This window comes from Periplaneta americana, chromosome 15, assembly GCF_040183065.1.
Source record: "Periplaneta americana isolate PAMFEO1 chromosome 15, P.americana_PAMFEO1_priV1, whole genome shotgun sequence".
Taxonomy (NCBI): Eukaryota; Metazoa; Arthropoda; class Insecta; order Blattodea; family Blattidae; genus Periplaneta; species Periplaneta americana.
Window position 1 is genome coordinate 111877800 of NC_091131.1, and position 22293 is coordinate 111900092.

The following is a 22293-nucleotide window of genomic DNA, read 5'->3' on the forward strand; positions in this document are numbered from 1 at the left end:
CTTCATCCTTGAGGTAAAAACTCTTTCACAGTCGGTGCCTTGACAGTTTTGACCTAGAACTTTTCTTTTGTCATTTGAAACAATACTGATGAACTGCAATTTTCAATAAAAAGGAGATGACTGTTATTCATATATGCAGAGACATAATTAACATCTATCATTACATAGGTTGATTAAAGTTAACTCATTATTGTACAAAATCCTTAGTCATTGGGTAAAACCATTTTTAATTCTCACATTGCCTGCAACATTATAAAAACTTTGTCTTTTAAGTAAGTTAGGGATTATAAATTATTCGTACTGTATCTTTGACAGCTGAATTTTTTATATACCAGTACTTCAGCGATCTCTGACCTAATCTCTGAGAAAAATTAAACAATGGCCAACTTTGTGTAAATGGACCTCAACTTTTTTTTTTTTACAACTCATTTGTTTTCTTTTTCTTTCTTTTTTATGTTTTCACATTGAAAATATAAAACATTACTGATTTATTATCTTATTTTTAGTTCTGTATATAATTATTTATATATTTTCTTTCACAGGGGTGAACATGGGATACATGGATAACAGTTACTCCAATTCAAACAATGGTGGGTCTTTAAACTCACAAGATTCTTTATGGCAAATGAAGTTGGCAGCAGCTGGCAGCAATTCTGGTGGCGGCAACTCTGTTCCAGGCACAGCAGGCACGCCTGACCACCATCACCGACCAGGGGTGGGTGGTGGACAGTATGGGTATGACCCCTTGACCCACGGTGGCTACGGAGCAGTTGATGATTATGCTCCATATCCACACATCACATCTGCCCCTGGTGATATGGACTACCAGCAACGTCCACCTGGTGGTAATGCCATACCCCAACGTCAAGACTACGGTTCTGATCCATATGCTGCAGTCCATAAACCGAAGAAGCGGATGGACCAACATCTCGGTAAGTCACTTGAACTTTAAATATTTCTGATTATTGCTAGAATATTTAAAAGGAGATAAGTTTGATAAGGGAGTGTTTTCTTTCTTTTCTTTGTCTGCAGGAGTTTTTTCTTTTTCTACTTTTGCAAACTGTAGATACTGGTAATGCATAGAATATTTTGCTTTTATTAACCTTGTGCTTTACTATGTTGGTTTGGGTTTAATCTTCTCAGTCTCTACCTTACTACAAAATATTTGTGTTATTTTAAAAAATAACGACATTTATCTGTAAAGTTATTCTCAGCATTCTAGCTAAGAAGCTTCTGTTTTAACTTTCCCATCTTATTTACTCTGTTTTCACTTTTGCTATTTATTGTTCATTTGTTTGTTTTTGAGCAACGACATTTATTCAAAATATATTAGCTCCATGTTGAACCAAAGTAAAATATTCATTTTCATAAAAATAATGGAAAAAAAAAGTAAGAAGAAGAAAAGTATTTATATTTTATACTTTTTTTTTTTTTGAGAAAAATGTAAATATGTTTATTTAAAAAAATAACTGCTGATCTGCGAGTTTTATAAACTTTTTTATTCAGTATATTTCACATTTTGGATAAACATTGGTATATCTGACGCGAATAAATACTGTATGGTGTCTTACCTAAATATTCAGATGTTGGTGCAAGATGTACCTGTTGGTTACTTGCTCTGTAAAATATTCACGATAGACACACAATGAAATTGACCCTCTCGGAGATATGGGTGGTGCAATGATGGCAGGCAGAGTAAGAATGTGTCTAACACATCTTATCCCCTACAGTTTGGAATCACCATAAATGAATTCTGGATCTGAAGCATGCAAAGACAATCCTATACCATTCTGCTAAAGGAAAATAGTTTCGTTTTTTGTGTATTTTAAAATTTATGTGCATATATTTTTTTTCGAATTAATCTTATAGAATTTTAACAGTTTGTTAAAAAGTATGTTATATATTTCGTAACACAGCTGCACTATGCACCAATTTGCACATATTTTTACAAAATCTATTGGTGTATTTTCTCTATACTATTTATTTTTTTCTGTTATGAACAAATTATCATTTATTCAAACTCTGAACATAAAATAATTGTATTGTTATTACTGAACGTATACATGAAGCTCAGGTTAGTACACTACAACATTGTTTCCATTATTATTTTAGAGCTTATGTTTACATTTTGTGATAATTGTTTGAAGAAACTTCAGTGATAAATGTTCATATTATGCATCTTGGATTAAAAAGTTATTGAGATTTTTGTGTGTACCATTCCAGGCTATTTTTTATGAATGCATCATTGGTAAAAGTAAAATTTCGTTCATCTAACTTATTTAATGCTGTGTTGTACAATGTACTATTTACTCTCATTTTTTATTTGATCAGATTTTTACATTTACATTCCTTATATTTTCTAAAATTATTTATTACTTAGCTACCAGTTTTCATTTAAACATTTTTATATAATATAGAAACTTCAGAAAATATTTCCTCGTCAAAAACTAGGGAAAGACACTGTCATCAATCACAGATACATGACATGAAATCATTGAAATCTGAAATTATTGATATTGTTTTTTCTTTCTGCAAGCATACCAAGGAAAGAAACTTTATGTATTTGCAGATTACTGTATTTCAGTTACTTCAGAAGCGTCATATGAATTGCTACATTATTCTGCCATTTTCATTTTAATTAAATACAGTGATTTGAGGGAAACTTGAGAGAATTTTACGTGTTTTTCACATATTTTGTTTCAAATTATGTTCAGAGGAACTGTATAAGTATTTTCACATCTTGGAACACAGTATTCATTAAAGTTCGATATTGTGTATATATATATATTTTTTTCTTTTATATATAATAATGGCGCATATTGTTTTAGTAACATTTTATTAATTGTTTTACTGATGTAAATACTTATGAGATAGCTCACCTTTTGCACACAGGAGATAGTAAGCTTTTACTATTCTCCTTTGGAATAAAATATGGTTGACTGTCACATTCAGCACATGGGCCAAATAATGCCTTGGGATTAGCTTGTGGATAGTATAAGCTTTCACCACATTGTATTTTTGAATGCTTTATCTACTAGTGCTGTTAACACTGTATTAATAAATAAATAGACTTGTATGTTTCAATTTGCATTAGGAACCTTTGTACTTCTGTCCTATAGCTAAATCCTCTGCTGGCAACTTTCGTTCTTACCAGATTGCTATAACATGGTCTTTTGCATCTTTTGCCTGTACTGTTTGCTCATAATCTTTGTTTCTGTCTTATAACAATTTTATATCTTCAAAAATGAGTTTATGTACACAATTAAATGTCTCTCAATAAGAGTTCCGGCAAAATTCGTCGGTCATTTCTTACCCAGGAAGTTCCCTGCTTTGTGGACAAATGTCTCTGCAGGCAAATATCTTGTTACAGTGACTCTTTCATATAGTCACTGTAATATCTCGTGAGAATGCAGGGGCCTCTGTTGAACAAAGTAGGAAACATATTTAGGATACATGTGAATAGGCACAATGAGTCAGTAAGTTGTAGCTTACCTAGTGCCTGAGATTAAATTAAAATTAAATTGAATTTAGAAAGATCATTTTTAAAGATATAAAAGAGGTTGTTGTAATAGATGACCTTTTCTTGAGCCTTTCTCTGTTTGCTACCAAAAGACGATAACTTTATTTTTTCTTTTATTAACATTAAACTCATGAATCTGAAGTGAACCTGGAACCAAGAATTGTTGTAACGTTGAAGACTAACACAGGGAAGCTTGCTGGACATATTTATTAACCCAGTTGAAGCTCGAATAGGCCTACCATTTCTTATCCCAAAAGGTAAGCACCGGAATCTTATCGAAACTGTCCTCAGTTAAAAAAACCAGATATTTAGTTACAATTCACATGTTTCATTTTGTAAATGCTTTTTATCTTTTGTGTAGTGTTTTATTATTTTTCCTTGGATATGCTCGATTTTTTCCTGTTTTAACATGGCTTCTTCCGTCCCTCATATTTCTTTGAATGCTTTTATAAGTGAACTCATTGCACCTTGTAACATAGTTTTTATTGGGTGTTGGAAATGTTTTAATGTTTTTTTAATATATTTGTGTTTTGATATCAGTCGAGATTATAAGTAAACAGTAAACTTAGATGAGACAGTATTGTTGATTAAAGACCATAGTGTATTTTTGAAGACGCAGAAATATTTACACAAGATTTTATATTAATGATGAATTGTTATTTAATTAAATGTTCATTGCATCATTCGCAAATTTTTGTGATTACGAAAGCATAGCTTACATAATGTGAATTAAATATTTCAAATATTATATATTTTGGATGTCACTATTTTGTCACTACCATTATATGGAATTAAAATGTAATTTTAAAATGGCAAATAATATAAAAAATAAAATAAATGAAGAAATTATCTTGTACACTTTCATGAATGAGAAACTTATCAGAAGGTCTATTTTTAGCTTGTGTAATTAAAATATAATATGTACTTCTTTCCGTTTCTAATTTGATAGAGTTGTTTCCTGAAAGTGTTTAGTATAAAATAATGTTCATGCCTTATTCAAAACATTTTCCTCCTGTCAACTATGAAAAAGTATATAAATTTAAATCAGAATAGAAGAAACAAAGCCCATATTTGTATTTCTAAGGGAAAGAAATTTAATTTAATGTTCATACCTTTTTCTTGTAATATCCTATGCTGTGACATCGTGGTTAAAGGCACCCTATCTATGACTTGCATTATGGAATGCACACTGGTTCGAGTCCTCATGGGGGAAGAAATTTTTCTCATGAAATTTTGGTCCATCCAGCGTCATGATGCACTTGGGGAGCTATGATAGGTAGCAAAATCCAGTTATGAAAGCCAGCTATACTGGCTGGGGGGATCATCATGTTAACCACACGATACCTCCATTCTGGTTGAATGATCGTCCACCTCTGCTTAGGCATGTGGACGTGAGGCCAGCAGCCAGCTGCTCGGTGTGGGTCCTTTCAGGGCTGTAATGTTGAAAATTAGAACACATTTTCAGTCATATATTTGCCTGTTTTTATAGGTCTTCAAAAATTTGTTTCAATTATGGTTTATTTAACGATGCTCATAACTGCTTATATCAGTGTCGCTGGTATGCCGGAATTTTTCCCTACAGGAGTTCTTTTACATGCCAGTAAATATACTGACATGAGCCTGTCGCATTTAAGCACACTTATATGCCATCAAGATGGGCTGGATTCGAACCCGCAACCTCGAGCACAGAAGACTAGTGCTATATGACGACTGCGCTACCCAGGCCGACTAGGTCTTCAATTTTTATCTCCCGTCATTTTAATTTATATTTTGATATAGTCTTCTTTACAGTTTGGGTATATGTAGGACCATAGCATATCATGATTTTATACATTTTTGAGCAACTATACGCTGCAGAAATAGCAAGAAGTTTGGACAAAATTAAAACCTGTGGATATTTTTAACTTTATGGTGTACCTATAATTCTCATTTCGGTACAGTAAATTTTCATAAAAGACAAAAAGTGTGGCAATTGAGGTAATACTTAGTTTCTTAGAAATTTTTCTTCATCTTGTATTGAATATACAAGTATGACCAGACAGGATAGAATAAATGCAGGGTTGAATTACGGTAGTTTCCTATCTTTAACAAATGACAATAATATATATTTTTTTTATCTTCACTTCTTCACAACCTGTGTTACATTATTTTTAGAACTTAAACGAAATTGATATTTCATTTTTTGTCATCTCTTTGATGTTCTATTATATTTTTTATTGATCCATCATTTAGCAAATGTATAAGAAAATGCATCATACACAGAAGTATGAATAAAAGACATTTCGAGCAAGGTTATTGTGACAGTCAAAATTATATTTTGTTTTGTGCAACTTTTTAAATGATCATTTGGGTGTACTGTAAAGCTGCCTACAAGAATCTGATGGTTTTATATAAGTCTCTGTCTGTAACAAATTATATTGAGAGAAATATTTTTGTCTTAGTTCCATTATATACTGTGTTGCATAACCTCTTCTACACATTTTGATAGAATAGTTATTGCACAAGAAATTGTTAACTTTTGTAATGTTTCTGTTTTGATTTATCCACCTTTTCTACGCACAGCATGGATGTTATGTGTTTGTTAAAAACATAAGACCCTGCAGAATATAGATATTCTGCCACCATTGTCACCTAACTAAACAGATTTCGTTTCTCTTCACAGACTCTCCTTACCATGATGTAAGTGGCCTGCCTGACCCATACATGGACCAACTGGACTGCGATGACAGCAAACCACAACACATCTCTCTGTCATTCGATGAAAGCCTGGAGAGCGGGTATTCGACCCCCAACTCCCGTAGCAGGCGTGTAATTCGTGAGATCATTGTGTGAACGTGTGGAATACTGAAGGAAAACATTTCAAAAGCAGAAGAACTTGTTAAATCAAGCTCAAAAGAATCGTGTTACGGACAGTTAAGTGTACACAAATGTGGTTACCATATTGGATAACCTCAGCGAGGTGGATAAGCATTTAGATGGCAGTTATACTTCGAACTTGGAAACTTGCAACAGATTTATATTTGGTTGCCGAATATTCGTATTTCCAGGGCCAATCTAATGTCAAGGAATGGAGTAGCAAAAGATTTTCTAGTAAGCTGCGTAATACAAATATGAAAATAGATATAAGCTTATGGGATTTAAATAAAGTCACCTCTCTTTCTTCGCGAGCTACAGAGTATTGTAAGAAGAAATTATTGTTGCTATAAACATCTCTATTTCATCGTTAAAAAAAAAATGGAATTTATTGATATGTTACTTCTATGTAGCGAGTGATAAGGGAAATATGTGATTTTTCCATAATTTGCAGCTTATTACATTACAAATAACACTGCCTGTTTAGAACTATGTACCAATAGCATTCTTCATTGATCATCATTTTCATCATAAATAAAAAAAGTCAAATATGAGATTATAAACGAAGGAGTGTGTTTCTGTGTTCAACCAGTAGATGGACAAACTGATTGATATCATAAAAATAGAAGAGATAATTTGACAGAAGTATCAAGATGCTGTGAAATAGGTTTGGAAGAGAATTGTACAAGAAAAAAGTGCTTGAATCATCTGAGCGTATGAAAGGCCTTCTGAAATGATGTACAGCAAGTTTGAGAGTACAATAACCTGAAGTTGGATTTTTCAGGCCTGAAAGCTTGTGTTTTAGCAGGCTTATTGATTTGCTACAGTATTCTCTTGAAATAGAGGCTATTATGAGCAAGCTGAACAAATGATAAAGGTCAATGAAGACTTTATCAGTTACTGAAACAAAACAATGATTACAAGCCAACGAAGACTTGGTCATTGAGAAGAAGAGATTTTTGAAGTCACCTGATTGTGATGTAGGAATATGTTACAGTTTTATGGCTCATGTAATGGATTGGAGAGATATGATTAGATAAATTAGCTTCCAATAGCTCTTATTTATTTCCATTGCTGTAAATGTCCGAGAAATGTTATTTTGTAGGTTGAATTTTCGTAATTTCTGTGTTAGATCTGTTTCTAAATTCTTTTTCTACTTCCCATTTGTAGAATTACGCTACAAAGACTTGTTTTAGGTTACAAAAAACCTCTTTCTCTCTGCCTCCTTTCCAGGCTGTCCCACACCCTTAGTTTATATAATTGTTATAGGCCTACTTATAGCTGTGGGGATTCCATCATCTGACATTTGACATACCGTACTTATTCTATTCATGCTTCCTGAATTGTGTTGTTGTGTCTTCACTATTCTTTTGTATTTTAACTTATAATTTATCTTTAATTTACAACAATGGAAGTAATTCAAAGAAGTTTCTTTTGCACATGCATTGAAACCATATTTTCGATACACTCTTTCATTATAAATTTCGCAATAAGCAAATTTTATTTTTTATATATAAACTGAATCTTCAGAGCTTATCAGATAATGGGAAGTGGTTTGTGTTTTAATTAATTGATTATTTAATTATCTTAAGAAAGTTAAAATTAACCACAGAATACCTCATAATTGGATATCATTCTGCAGAAAAGAATTGATCTACACATTATTTGAACTAAAGAAAACGTAATTAAATTCCGCTCTAAAATGACTCTTTACAATTATTTTTTGACATCAAAACAATCCAGTTCTACAAAGAAAGGGACAGGAGGTCTCAAATACACTCCGAAGAATGAGTACAATCTAATCCTTTGGATCAGTTTCTTTCTGCAGAATGTTAACCATCATTAGATACTTGACACATTTTCAATTTAAGAATCATTCAAGCTATTATGTTATTCCTTAAGTTAAACTGCGTTAAATTGTTAAAAAAATATCGTAAAATATACTTATAAATATGACATAACTGATATTTTAAAATGTGCGACTAAATTTCGTTCAAGTTCAATGACAGTTACATGAATAATTTTAACTTACACTTTTCATAGGCATTTTATCTGATGTGAAGTTATTTTTTTGTTCTACGGAAAGATTGTGACATATCAGTCTTTGGGATTGTGTTCTACTGGCTCTGAGGATAAAATAAGTTCATATGAATGTAAGTTCGTACATACTTTCTGAGAGAATTGGAGATCTCAATCGTTATATCTGCAATTGCAATTCTCTAATACAGTGGTTCCCAAAGTGGGGGTCGTGTAAAGAGCTGATGGGGGTCACGATATGATTTACAAAATAAAAAAACACTTTATAACATACATTTATTTTATATTTAGAAACTTAAACACCGTTGAAGATAGATATTAAAAAATGCCTCAATATTTATAAAATAAAAGGTAATTAATATGATAAATGTGCTTGTTTTTCAGAAAGTAGCTTCTCAATCTGGACTCTGTATTCGATACACACAGAGTGATTTTATATTGTTATACTTCCACGACAAACATAGACAAGAAGCTTCTTTTGCATAAATACGAGGTTGCAAATATTATAAAAAATTTGAGAGCTTCTTTTGCAAAAATCGAGGTATTTTTACATTCTTTGATCAAAATCTGTTCTATGCTCTGCTAAAAAAGTATGTTTTCAACTTTCCATCAGTAGATACATAGTTCAATGAATTGTTTCTTCTTCTTATTCTTCTTCTTCTTCTTCTTCTTTTTTCATTCAATTGGATGCATCTGTTCAAAAACGGATTCAGTATCTATCTGTAGTTGTCGTAAATGTTTTGAGTTTCTTCCAGAAAATATTTTTTCTAATCATGCAAATTTAATTGCATGTCCACAAAAACGAACTTAGTATTTGTCGTAATGTACATTGCTGAATTTTCCACGACTTCTTTTTGTCAAGGGAAGTCGAACAGAAACCAAGTTGTTTTATAATCTGTTGGGTAACAGAAAGCTCATGCATCATTTTCGATTTGTATTGAACTATTACTCCAGCACCAAGATGGTAATAGTTTGAAGTACAAGAAATGATATTTACGTAATATTTCCTGTCACTGTTGCACATATCTTGTACTTATATTTTAGTCGTTCTTTGGGTAGTATCCACTGTTTTTGAATAAAATTATCACTGTTTTCGATTTTAAAGAAATTTGTAATTTTTTAATGGGGTTAAGTACCTTTGCGGTGTCAGCCTGGATAGCGTAGTCCTGGCCTTCTGTGTTAGAGATTGTGGGTTCGATCCCAGCCCAGGTCGATGACATTTAAGTGTACTTAAACGCGACAGGCTCATGTCAGTAGATTTACTGGCATGGAAAAGAACTCCTGCAGGACAAAATTCTGGCACACTGGCAACACTGATATAATCTTGGCAGTTGCGAGAGTCGTTAAATAAGCCATAATTTTTAACCAGTGCGGTATTAGGGGAAGGGGGCGTCGCAATCAGAAGTCTCACTGAAAAGTGGGTCGCCCCTTCAAAAACTTAGGGAACCACTGGTCCAATAAAATATTAAAAGTGGCCTCCTTTAACAATAATACATTCTTTGAAGCTTCACGTCAGGAACTACTGTGGCATAAAGAAATTGTGTAAAATATCCTCAAAAGAAACATGCATGATGGGACCCTCCCATTAAATTTAGTTAAATTGGTAAGGGCTATCTTTAAGAACAATACCATGGTTGTTGAGATGATGGAAAAGGGGGAAGGAATTTTATGCCTGCAACTTATCCCGAGTTGTCTCCCAATTATTTCGTTTGAGTACCTTGGACAACTTGGATATATTACAGCAGTTTCTAATGTAAGCATTGTTATGTTACTAGGGGATGTCACTGCATTAAGAATACTGCCAGACATGTTGAATATGTTCAGCAGAATATGAGATAAGATATTCATCTGAAGGAGAGCACTTCGGACATGAAAAGCATGTCTGAACCTAGTTTCATTTGAAATCATTTCATCCCCAATGCCAAAAGAACATGTTCGCAAAGTTCGATCATACATTTCAGGAACATTATGTTTAGTGTCTTCGTCATTATGACAAACTTTATTCAGGAATTGGCGTCAACTTTAGGGATTCCTATGGTTATACACCCCATAAAACATTTGTCATAAAATCCCTGTCATTTGCCCTTCAAAATTTCACTAATTCTCTTCATTTTTTCATTATCACTCCCAATGAAGACGTGTCTTCCCTTGCTTGTCAGCACTGTGGAACTTGTACTTGACCAATCATTTTAATTTAAAATAGAGTATGAAAAAGACTATGTAATTGAATTTACGCAGTATCTTATAACACAATTTTGTTTCATTCTATTTATTTTAAGAACTATCTTTCCATAGCAACAATGAAATTGGAATATTCAGGTTGCTTTTCTTGGCTTAGTAGTAACTTTAATAGCTTAGTTGGTAGAATAATGGATAACTTACTGGAAAATCCTGGGATTGTGCCTGGATAGTTGAGCTTTTTTTTTCATCATAATTTCGAGTATGGGTTTACTCAGCCTCCTGCTAAATTGAGTATCAGTTCTTTCTGGGGCTAAAAGGGGGAGCTAGAACTTAGTGCTAACCACATAACCTCCTCATCATGCCGAGGTTAGGAAAGCATGTCAGTTCTACCTTCATGTTCCCATATGCCATACGACATCACGGGATAACTTTACCTGTTTACCTTCGGCCTAATATAATCATAAGTGAGAGATGCTTCCATATTTTACGAAAGACTGCATCTTTATATTGATATAAAATGTATGTAGAGTTGTGCAAATTAATTGGGACTAAACCTAATCTAAACAATTTATTGCTCTTCTTAAATCAGTTTATTTATAACACTCACCTTAACTAGAAACATGACAGTCTTTATATTGTTAGTATTTTGTTCTGATACCGTTAAGTCTCATCTGCCACATACACATCAACACACAGTTTACAACATAATTTGCTGCAGTCCATGTGACTCATTTACGTATTATTAGAATTCAGAAACATGTGAATCAAGCCTCCCAATGGACACCACATCCCTTCAGTAACATTTTTAGGTTTTAGTGCATATAAATATGATTTATAATCATAATGACATAATTAATGATAATCATGTTAAATTTTATTGCAATAATTGAATCTTTATGAAACGCCATTATTTCCAAAATTATCCATATTGAGTCACAAATGCAATAGTATTATAGATTTCAGCGTGCTATATTTTAAGAAATATTCAATATATCTCTAATGCATAGTCTGATTTACTGAAGAATACCATACACTATTGATCAGATATATTTTATTTTTTTCCGAAAAGTGAAAAATACAATGCATGCAATTCTGTGTTGTGTATCTTCCTCCATTCTCCTGTAACTTATCACTCTTAGCCCCTAAGAACCTTATCCTCAAACACCCTTAGCCTCTACTCCTCTCTCCAAGTGAGAATCCAATTTCACAACCATACAGAACAACCGGTAATATAACTGTTTTATAAATTATAACTCTCAGCTGCATTATTATTATTATTATTATTATTATTATTATTATTATTATTATTATTATTATTATTATTATTATTATTATTATAGTCATCATCATAATCTTCGTTGCTATTCACCATTCCTTGAACATAAGTCAGTTTTGTCCTAGCTAATTTGCACATCACTGTTTCTAAGGCTAAAAAGTGCAAGAAGGAATTCCCTTTTTCCACGACATTTAGAACTTTTTATATCTTTAACCTTACGATAAAGAACTCAGGTAGCAAAATCAGAGGTTTGGACTTCCAGAAGTTTAGAGAAGTTGCAGTGAAAAAAAAAATTCCTACCTCCATCTGGTATTGAACTAGGATTCTTGGAGTCCATTATTAATTTACAAATATTGTAAAGTTCATAAGGGTTATTTTTAATATAATTATGTTTTCAGAGAATGTGTCCAATATTGAATCAGATTTGCCTTATTTCTAGAGAAAGTTTTCATGGTGCAAAAATGATAGTTGACTGACTTCCACTTTGCTTTATGAAATGAAGGTCATTTGATATCATTTGGTATGTAGTGTAGTAAGTCTGATACAAAGTTTTGAAGATTCTCTTTTAATAACGCCTAGCAAATTATATAAAATAACTACTATTTTATCTCAATCAGTAATATACTTGATAAGGTATAAGAGATTACCTTACCTGTCAGTAAGTCCGAGATTTGTGGTTTCAAACCCAGACGGGAGCAATGAATTTTTTTAAAGTTAAAAAAAAAAAAATTCTTAAGATGGCTTCCTTTAGAAGGAAAATAAGACTGTGATCTCATGTCACAGATTTATGTAAGTTAGTCGTGTTTGTGAAGGAAGAGGCTCCAGACGAAATTTACTGCAGTTTCTCGCAAACTCGAATAGTTATCATCCTACTTTTTTGATGTTCCATATACGAAATGGAATTCAATAGGATGTAATAGTCTTTTGATAATCTTTTATCATCTATTATTAATGTATGTTCTATTATGGCCTATGTAATTACATACATTAAAAGATTATTATTATTATTATTATTATTATTATTATTATTATTATTATTATTATTATTATTATTATTATTAATTCTGAATAATTGCATACCTAATCCCATTTTATCCAATCGTATGAAACATACTAAAGTGTCAGAAATTTCATGTGTTGAGGAATATCCATAACCAAATGTAATATTTTGTCATATCTCTCCAATATTGTGATTACACAATTCCATTACATCAGTGAGACCTCATAAACTGTTGATGCTTGTTAATCTTCACCTTGAATCAAATATAAATACATGACATTGTTTGTTTTGTTGTCGATAGAACAGTTTTGTGGTCTCTTACAAGCAACTAGGGAAGGATTTCTTATTAATGTGCCATTGTTTGGGCAAGCAGTGTTAAAAAAATCAAGCCCTATTATTTTGTTTTAAAATGTAGGGACCAAAATACTGCTTCAAGTATGTTTTAACTGTTGTAAACTTGTATGTTGTTTTAAAAGAAACAGAAGCAAGAGGTTATGATTCATGTTGTTATTGGTAAAAATGCTCAAATTCGTTTCTTTTTTAAGTGTGGCTGTGGTTTGGTGTATGTATTTTGTGGTCAATTTGAATGTACATGTGTGTGTATGGTAAAGTGAGAGAACGAATAATGGAATCCATTAAACATTTTATTTAAAGTAGCTCACATAGTTGTTTAGCTACTTAATATATTAATGATTTTGTACTTGTGTTGCGAAAGATTGGTGTACTTAAAGACACATTTATCGATGTGTTTCATTTGTTGAATCATTAAATTTGTATCCATGACTAACATACCATGAATTCGTAGTTTTGTTTTCCTATATACGTATAATGGAATGCTTTACTTCATGTTCTAAGAATAGATCTGAAGAAATAGTTTCTACAATATCTTAAGTTTCCTGTTTAAATGAAATTGATGTACTGGTACTTGAGAAAAACTCTGTTTCTTTGTCACCCAAGGAATCAAATGTTCTTATCTTCTCTGTTTTAAATTGGTTATTTAATTATGCTGTACCAACTGCATAGTTATCTAGCATCTTGGAATTGGTGATAGTGACATGATATTTTGGCGAGATGCCCAAGAATTGCCATAGTATAACCTGATATTTGACTTAAAGCTGAGTAATCTCATGAAATTTCGGCCAGTGTATGGGACTGGTGCCCACCCAATATCGTGATACACTTGGGGAGCTATGATAGGTAGCGAAAATCCGGTTTCGCAAACCAGCTATAACAGCTGGGGGGGATCATTGTGCTAACCACACGATACCTCCATTCTGGTTGGATGATGGTCCACCTTTGCTTCGGCATGTGGATGTGAGGCCAGCAGCTGGGTGGTCAGTCTTGGCCCTTCATGGGCTGTAGCGCCATGGATTTACTTTTATTTTTAAGGTACAGGTAAAGGTCTTCTCTTTATACACCATGAAGGTGCTTGTAGGGCATGAAGGCAAAACTCCAAGTTTTCGTGATCTTGGCATTAGAATGAAATGGTGTGGTCGGCACCACACTCCTACTGCCTTTTACCTCAGGAAAAGACCTAGTACTCAATTTGATAGGTGGTTGAGTGAGCCTGAGAGCTGTTCTGGAAGTTTTGGCAACAAGAAAAATCCCCCCAGCATCTGGGATTGAACTCGGTACTTTAAACCTCGAAGAAACAACCCAAAGTACAGCTTCATAACATGAGTCCGACTCATCACCTTGAGACTTTGCCAGTGATTTCTTGTTCTGAAGTCTCTCTAACCTACAAAGATCATTTGGAAAAACTGAGGTAATGATACGTTTATTATTGTGCAATTATAAAGTTAAAATGACATGAAACCGAAATATTGAGAAAAAAAATGTGTCCACTGTAAATCTCACAGGATATATTGGGGATACAGCCCTGGTACCTTAGTGGAAAACTATCTGCTATTCAAATCGCAGTTGGGTCTGTACGTTGTTGTAGTGGTTGGCTTTCTTGTTTGTGAACCAAGATATCCTGAGTTCAATTCCTGGCTATACCAAAGACTAATTTCAATTTTTGAGGATCTGAAATGGGATCTACCCAGTATCGTTATCAGAAAATTAGGAGAAATTATAAGAGACGAACTCTGATCAAAGAAAAGTTGATTAATAGCATCTATGGAGACTTGCAGCACTGACCGTGCAGTGCCCCTATCTCGTTTGGTAGTCACGTAACTGACTACTAGATGGCAGGTGCTGTGCTCTGCCCTAACCCCTTGTGTGGCTGTTGCTTGTCTGAGTTCATGTCCTTCCCATTTGAGCATAGGACATTATTATATGACCCTCTTGTTTACCTTCTTTTTTTTTATGTCTTATCTTTTCTTTTGCTTCCACCACTCATCTTCATTAGTACTTCTTCACATCACATGTGACTTGACAGCCACGTTTACCAGTGCTTAAGGATTCCAATTTACTATCTGTTATTATATGACAGTTTTATTTTCCTGTATTTAGCTTGTTTTCATTCAAGAGAGAAGTAAAACTAAGACCCAGTTGTAGATATTTTATTATATGTGCATTCATTCATTGTTTCATTCATAGTTTTCTCCCTAAGAGCAGGTCTTTCACTGCAAACCCATGCACATATCAAATAGATACTGCTCATGTGATTAGATATATTTGAGCCACTGGCACAGATAGTAGGCACATTTGCTTGGGAGTAGGTTCGATTTATGTCTGGACCAATTACCTAGTTGAAGTTTTTCCGAGATTTTTCCCAAATATAAGGTGAATGTCAGTTAATCCGAGATGAATTCTCGGTCTTATCACTCCAAATACCATCTTGCTATGACCAATTGCATTGATGCTAAATATCTTAGTAGTTGATAAAGCATTGTTAAATCTGGAACTAAAGAAAACTACTGGTCGTTTTGTTAAAGCAACCAAAAGAACTCCTATTTACATACACACATATAGTGAGGTTATTTCCTTGCTATAGTTTCGAGTGACATCCCGAGAACACCTACTACTGCCTATGTGCAGGTTATAAAGCAAATATGGCATGCTTCATTGACACTTAGCTACAGACAGAAAATTTTGCAAATACTTTCCCTTGCATGTGTGCATTCTTAACATCTTAATAAAAAGTTTAGTTCAAAATGCAAATTTCATAATTTGAAATTAGTATAGCTCCCTCCAAAAACACTGTCTTTCAGTTTCTCCAACATATCGGAATTGCTCTAGTAAACCCTATTTCGTAGGTTTCCGATTAAATAAAAATTGCAGATTATCTGTTTGGGAAAGCAAGGTGATATAATACACAATTATTTTGAAACGCAATTTTATTACTCTCATGCGAGTATTACAAAAGAAACAAACTCAATGTACAGCTTAATAATGTCTAAATATTGACTACACAAGCTACATAATACTTCAAGCTAGAGCACAAATTGGTTAATGGGTTACAAAGACTTAACATTTTCCAGCTCTGTTGACCAAGTTTTCTGGCCAGCATTCTTGGGGATCTAGCTCGACATTCTGGCTGCACAATATCTGTTGGAAACAGGACGGCAAGAAAAGAACCTCACTGTAAATATAGTTTCTGTCTGAATTCCATACAAGTATCAGACATGTAATTTTGTAGCCAGAGATAGGGTGTTTTTTTGTATTTGCAATACCGGTAATGTCAGTATGAGAAGAACAAATATTTTAAATATTCTCTCTCTACTTCTCTAACCTTCAACCTCCTAGTGAGCCATATTGGCTTAAAGTTTAAAGGAAATACCACTACATCGTTTTAAAATTGGTTTACAGTATTTTTTGTCGTATTCTTAAAGATTTTTTTCTTTGAATTTGTGTATCAGTTGCTAGAATTCGTAAGCTCTTAAAGTAGTACATAATTTGTATTTAAAAATAGCCAGGTCTTGTATCTGTTTTTATTCTAGATAAATTAGACCATGATTTTAACCATTCCTTTTGTACCTCTAGCCCCAGCTAAATTCATAGACTGCCTCTATCGAGTTCTTAAAATCTTTCATTATTTTATTCTATTCACCACCAGTTTAATGAGTTGATTTCATAATTTCAGCAGATTATAAATGAATACATCATTCAGAATTAGATTTTTGGATATTCCACAGTGTTAAGTTCCAGGACACGATGGAATACCCAGAACCCTAATTCTGATTAGTCACTGTGAAAGCCTAAAAACTCATATAATACGTAATTGTTATTTATTTTATTTTATAGAACTCGTGTTTGAGTTTATCTGTTTTCATGCTTTGTAAAATATATAGGCCTAGTCATGGTGTGTTTTGAAGTCACGGATACAACTTGTTCAGTAATCCCGTGTATTTGAATTCTCAAAGCAGTGCACTGTGTGGTTATATTCGTTTTGTTTTAATATGTTTTTAAAGTGCAATATTATTTTAAACGTCGGAGTCCAAGCACAAAGAATTTTTTTTCCTATCTCTTTTAAGTTACAATTATATGAACTGAAAATAATTTTCAGGTCTTCCTAATAAAATAGCATAGATTTATATTCTATTTGTTCTGGCATCAGTGTCCAGGATATTAATTTTAATAATTTGTGAAAGAGTTCAGTGAAATTATTTTATTTTAAAATCATTTTCTATAATATAATCAATGATGGTTAAGCATTTTACCATGCTTACAATTAGATCCAAGTTTCGTGGTTTCAAACGTAAGATTTGTAAGAGCAAAACAAATTTTTAGTACCAGTATTAATATTTTTCGAAGAAAAAAAAGCCAGGAGACCTTTGTTTTAGATTTACCACACATCAGAAAAAACTTTTGCCTATGGAGGAGCTTCCAGACAAGAACTATCTAAGGTCATTTCTTCGTCCAAGTTTCCTTTCTTGCGCAAAAAGAGGTCTTTTCATTTCTATGAGACTACAGAAGTCTCTGATGCCTTTATCAGGAAAATATAAATTAGGTTTTAGTGTAGTTGCCAAGGTTCTGAAAGACTTTTACATTTTAAAAATTTGCAGAGATTGCAGAACTAGGATAGTAATGTTAGGTAACCTGTGGTATACCTCAAAAGTGGCATTCTTCTCAGTGTCTCAGAAAGGTTGTCTAGATCTGAAGCTGTTGGCAACCAAATGCTGGAAGCCTGATTTGATATCTTGCTGAATGCAGATGAATGTGTTTGTACGCTACTTGTATAAAATCAAGAAATATGAAAACTGGTGGTAGTGGTGGTAATGATGACGATGATGTTATAATAATAATAATAATAATAATGATATAATAATAATAATAATAATAATAATAATAATAATAATAAATTATCAAGAAAATAAATACTACGAAATCATTGAACTTATTTTAACCTGAATTCATAATTAAAAATTAATATACAGTGAAGAATATTTATCATGACCCAAAGATAGGCAGAGCCAGTCCCTGCCAAGTCATGGCTTGAGTTACTGCGAGGTGCATGCCCATAGCCACGGCACTGATAGAGTACTTACCTACCTTAAATTCATTGCTTAAAATTTCCCTTATTCGCTGCAAAAAATTATTCACATCTTTTTATGAAATTGTTATTCACTTTCACAAGTCCTTCACCACTGGTTGACTCTATAGCAGCTCTTATGTAGCCTTTAAATTCGTTTATAGTGTGTGAGTTTTAGAGAAAAAAAAATTGTGTCGATTTCTTCTGAATTGTCTCTCTGCAAGATCCAATTACAAAAATTCAATCTCTTAATAGACTCTTGCATTCTTAATGTTCGGACTCCTGGAATTCTGTATGGCTTTATTTAAGTAATTTTGTTTGATGCTCTGCCAGCTGAATGCCTACTTAGTTCGGTTTCCTGTGTCAAGTGCCTAAGAGATTTCTTTTTGCACGATAGTGTGTTTTCTCATTGTTACAGCAAACGGCCGTCACAATTGAAAGTTGATTTTACTGAATTTAGAGTTGTCAACTTAGATAAGTATGTTGAAATATTACAAATAACTCCTCTAGAGTTGTAATGAAAACCACTGCCTTCTATGTAGGTATGCTACAATCCTACAATCCATGTAAAATTCATACGCAAAAGGTAGTATTAATTAATATACATTATACGAAACAAATCACAGCATTTGAAATGTACTGAACTTTATTTAAACTATTCAAACTTCACTTAATATAAAGAAATAAAAATTATTCCAATTGAACAGGAAATATTACAATACCTGAATCATTTTTACTCCACTTTGAAGTTGATGGTGAAGTTTGTACGTTGGCCAGACTGCTAACATCAGTCAGCTGTTCATAGTGTGATCAGGAGTAGGCTGTATATTGAGGTTTTTTAAATATTATTTTTCAAAATATACTATCGTGCAAAAAATACTGTAGCCTACAATACACGTTTGTGAAGTACATTACAAAATCTCGGAAATTGAAAAACTCTCTCTGCTCGTTTTTCAAACTTTTCCTCGATTTTGTAAAACGTGCTTCCCAACCTTGTATTGTAATATACTATTGAGGAGTGTGTTGAAGTTTTTCGCCATTCTTGTCTAATTTTTTCTCTGTAACAACATGCTGAGCTGTCTTCTACGTTTTTTTTTTTTTTTTTTTTTTTCCGATCATTTATTGAATCTGTCCACATAAGATTTAAATAGTCTTCTTATTGTACAAGCACTCGACACGTTCTGTCAGGAAATTTTACTCGAAATTTACGTCTTGTTACTGCACAGAATTTTTCTTTTTCGTATTTATGTATTGTACAATACTGAGCAATACAAACTTTTAAGAAAAATAGTTTCAACTCACACTACCAACATATTACTCGCAACTGATTTGAAAATTGCAGTATTATGTGCGTGCCCGCACCTCACACCAGTGCTTCACTATTCCTCTGCCAGATAACAGGCCACTACCTCGAATCTCGATAAATACTCCTCTCTGTACAAACAAAATTGGACGATTCGAAAAGAATGAAATCAAATTATACCAAAATAAATCCTCTAAGTTCCAGCACTCTAGGAAGACTAATAATAGGGTGCAGCTGTAACAGACGACATGGCCTAGTACATGAACGTTCAAAATCAATTCTAAGTGTAAGGACTTCCAGTTTTATGAAGTTTTTAAACTAAAATAAAATTGGGGAAAAAAAATTGCTACGATATTGAATATGCTGCTGTATATAACATATTTTAATATATTTTTGTGCATGTGTACAATGTTTAATGGATTCCTTGTAAGAATATATTTAATTTAAAATCTTGTATATTAACTGCACTTGTGGCAGGTTTTGATACAACATTATATAAAGAAATGGGAGTAAAAGAAAAATATCTTCCCACCGTCCATTTAATTTTTATTCTTATTCTTATTATTATTTTTTATTTTCACAGTTCGCTTTGAAATTAACAAAACTTAAGGAAGGAAGATGGTTCAAAATAATGATTGTCATTTTAATATATATATGATCTCAATGTCATGAACTTGTCGTGAAACAATTAACGAAATACTGTATATATAAAAATAAAACAAACAGATCATTTGTTTTTGGTTGTATAGCACAAAAAATCGTCAAATGAACAATGTACATTGAATGGACTTTAACAACTTGATGTATAAATGGATTAATAATAATTGAACACTTCAAGGACTCAACTACTTACATTCTTTGTGTACTTCCATTTCAAATAAAATAACACTTTTTTTAATTGCTATTAATTCATCAATATTGTACTTGAAGATGTTCAATATTTGAACTTTGTGTACATATATGTGAAACACAAACATTATTTTGTACAGAACAAAGCAGTGTATGTTCAATAAAGATGTTGTATGTGTAATATCATCTTCTTTTTAATTAAAAAAACAGTTGTCCTTACCTGTGCCTATTTTTCCATAATCCTGAGGGGTTTTATCCTTAATCATTTCTTAGACTTTTGCAGTCTCATATTAAAGGACACATAGCAGGACTCCCATGACGTGAGTTCAACACGAAGCCTTATTTTTTCTCACATGACTGATATGGTATTTTCAAATTGCAGAGTTGACCATGTGATTCTTAAATGAGCGTGACATTTTATATAAAACATTTTATCATCAACACCACCATAATCATTATCATGATCATGGATTATCGGTAGTACGTCTTACAAATTTTTAGTCACTACCATTTTCTTGGTGTGTCATTACTTCTTTCTTCAAGTCTGTGATTGATTATTAATATCGACATGCAGTTTCCAATCATCTTTTCTTTTAACATTTTTCTTCTTTGTTTGTTTGTTTGTTTGTTTGTTTGTTTGTTTGTTTGTTTGTTTGTTTGTTTGTTTGTTTCTTTCTTTCTTTCTTTCTTTCTTTCTTTCTTTCTTCCTTCCTTCTCCCTTCCCTTTCTGTCTTCTTCCTTCTTTCATTTCCTTCTTTCTTCCTTTTTTCCTCCCTCCCTCTTTTCTTTCTTTCCTTCTTTCTTTATTTTTTTCTTCCTGCTTTCCTTCTTTCCTGCCTTCTTTCTTTCTTTCTTTCTTTTTGTCTTCTTCTTTTCTTTCTTCCTTCCTTTCAACCTTTCTCCCTTTCTTTCTATTAAATATATGTAGGGTTGCCAACTTTTTTTGAGGAAAATAAGAGGGATTAAGGAATCGACAAAATTTCACATAGAAAATAGAAAATTATTCTGTTCACTTAAAAAAAAAACAACTTTATTTTACACTTCGGCAAATAGGCATAAGTTAAGAGTATTTTGAGACAGATTTTGTCTCACGTAATAGCCAAAGTCGACTGCAGTTTTCAACTGTAAATGTGTCGTACTCAAGTTTCGAGCATCTGTCAAACTATTGTTCATGAGATGAAACACCCTCTTTGTATGAGCATTACTACTTGGTATGCTTAGAACAAAACTAGCCTTTGAAAAACATATTATATGTCTTTCACGTGTTAAATTTTATGTTACCTTGTTAACATGTTTCATGTATAATGGAAACTAGCCTGTTTTCCAAATTTATATGGTACATTAACACTGTTTGATTTTAAATGGATGAGCACTAAAATTCTTTTTGGTAGGAATTACGTTCTATAGAGACTGCATATTTTAATGCATCTCTTGAACAACAAACTCATCATATAAACAATCGTCATTCACGGAAAAATCAAATATTTCGAGTAAAAATGTTTACATTATGCAAAAATAAGGGAGAAAAGTGCTCGAACAGAAGAATCATATGCAAGCTATTAAAAATTAGGGGCAAATACAGAAGATCCAGGAAAATACAGGAGGGTTGGCAATCCTAAATATATGGCTCCCTGCAAAGTTTTTAAAAAACTGTATTTGTGCCATGTGTATTTTCAAGGGCCCAGAATATAATGGCATACTGGTAGTGTCATAATGTGTTTACTTTCATCAATATTTATAAACTACATTTACGGAAGAAAGACAAATTACCTTTCGATTTAGAAATACAGTGTTCAGCCACTTTTTCTAACCTCTTTGATTTATTTGTTTCAATATGTGACTAGTTGCAGGAAATGGG

The 22293-nt window shown here is 32.7% G+C and overlaps 1 protein-coding gene across 8 annotated transcripts in view; it reads left to right on the forward strand.

The window, feature by feature from the left end:
• The window catches only part of ed (echinoid), a 927271-nt gene that overhangs the window by 620809 nt on the left and 284169 nt on the right, over positions 1–22293 (forward strand). For 4 of the 8 annotated variants that reach the window (XM_069847996.1, XM_069847999.1, XM_069848000.1 and 1 more), the window contains exon 1: positions 794–932. Coding sequence is in view for 4 of the 8 variants with exons in the window: in XM_069848002.1 (XP_069704103.1) it covers positions 543–932; positions 6183–6352 (560 nt within the window). In the remaining 4 variants the exon portion in view is untranslated. Of the gene's footprint in view, positions 1–542; positions 933–6182; positions 20617–22293 lie in introns of those variants that run through there. The other 4 variants (XM_069848002.1, XM_069848003.1, XM_069848004.1 and 1 more) reach the window with 3 other exon arrangements.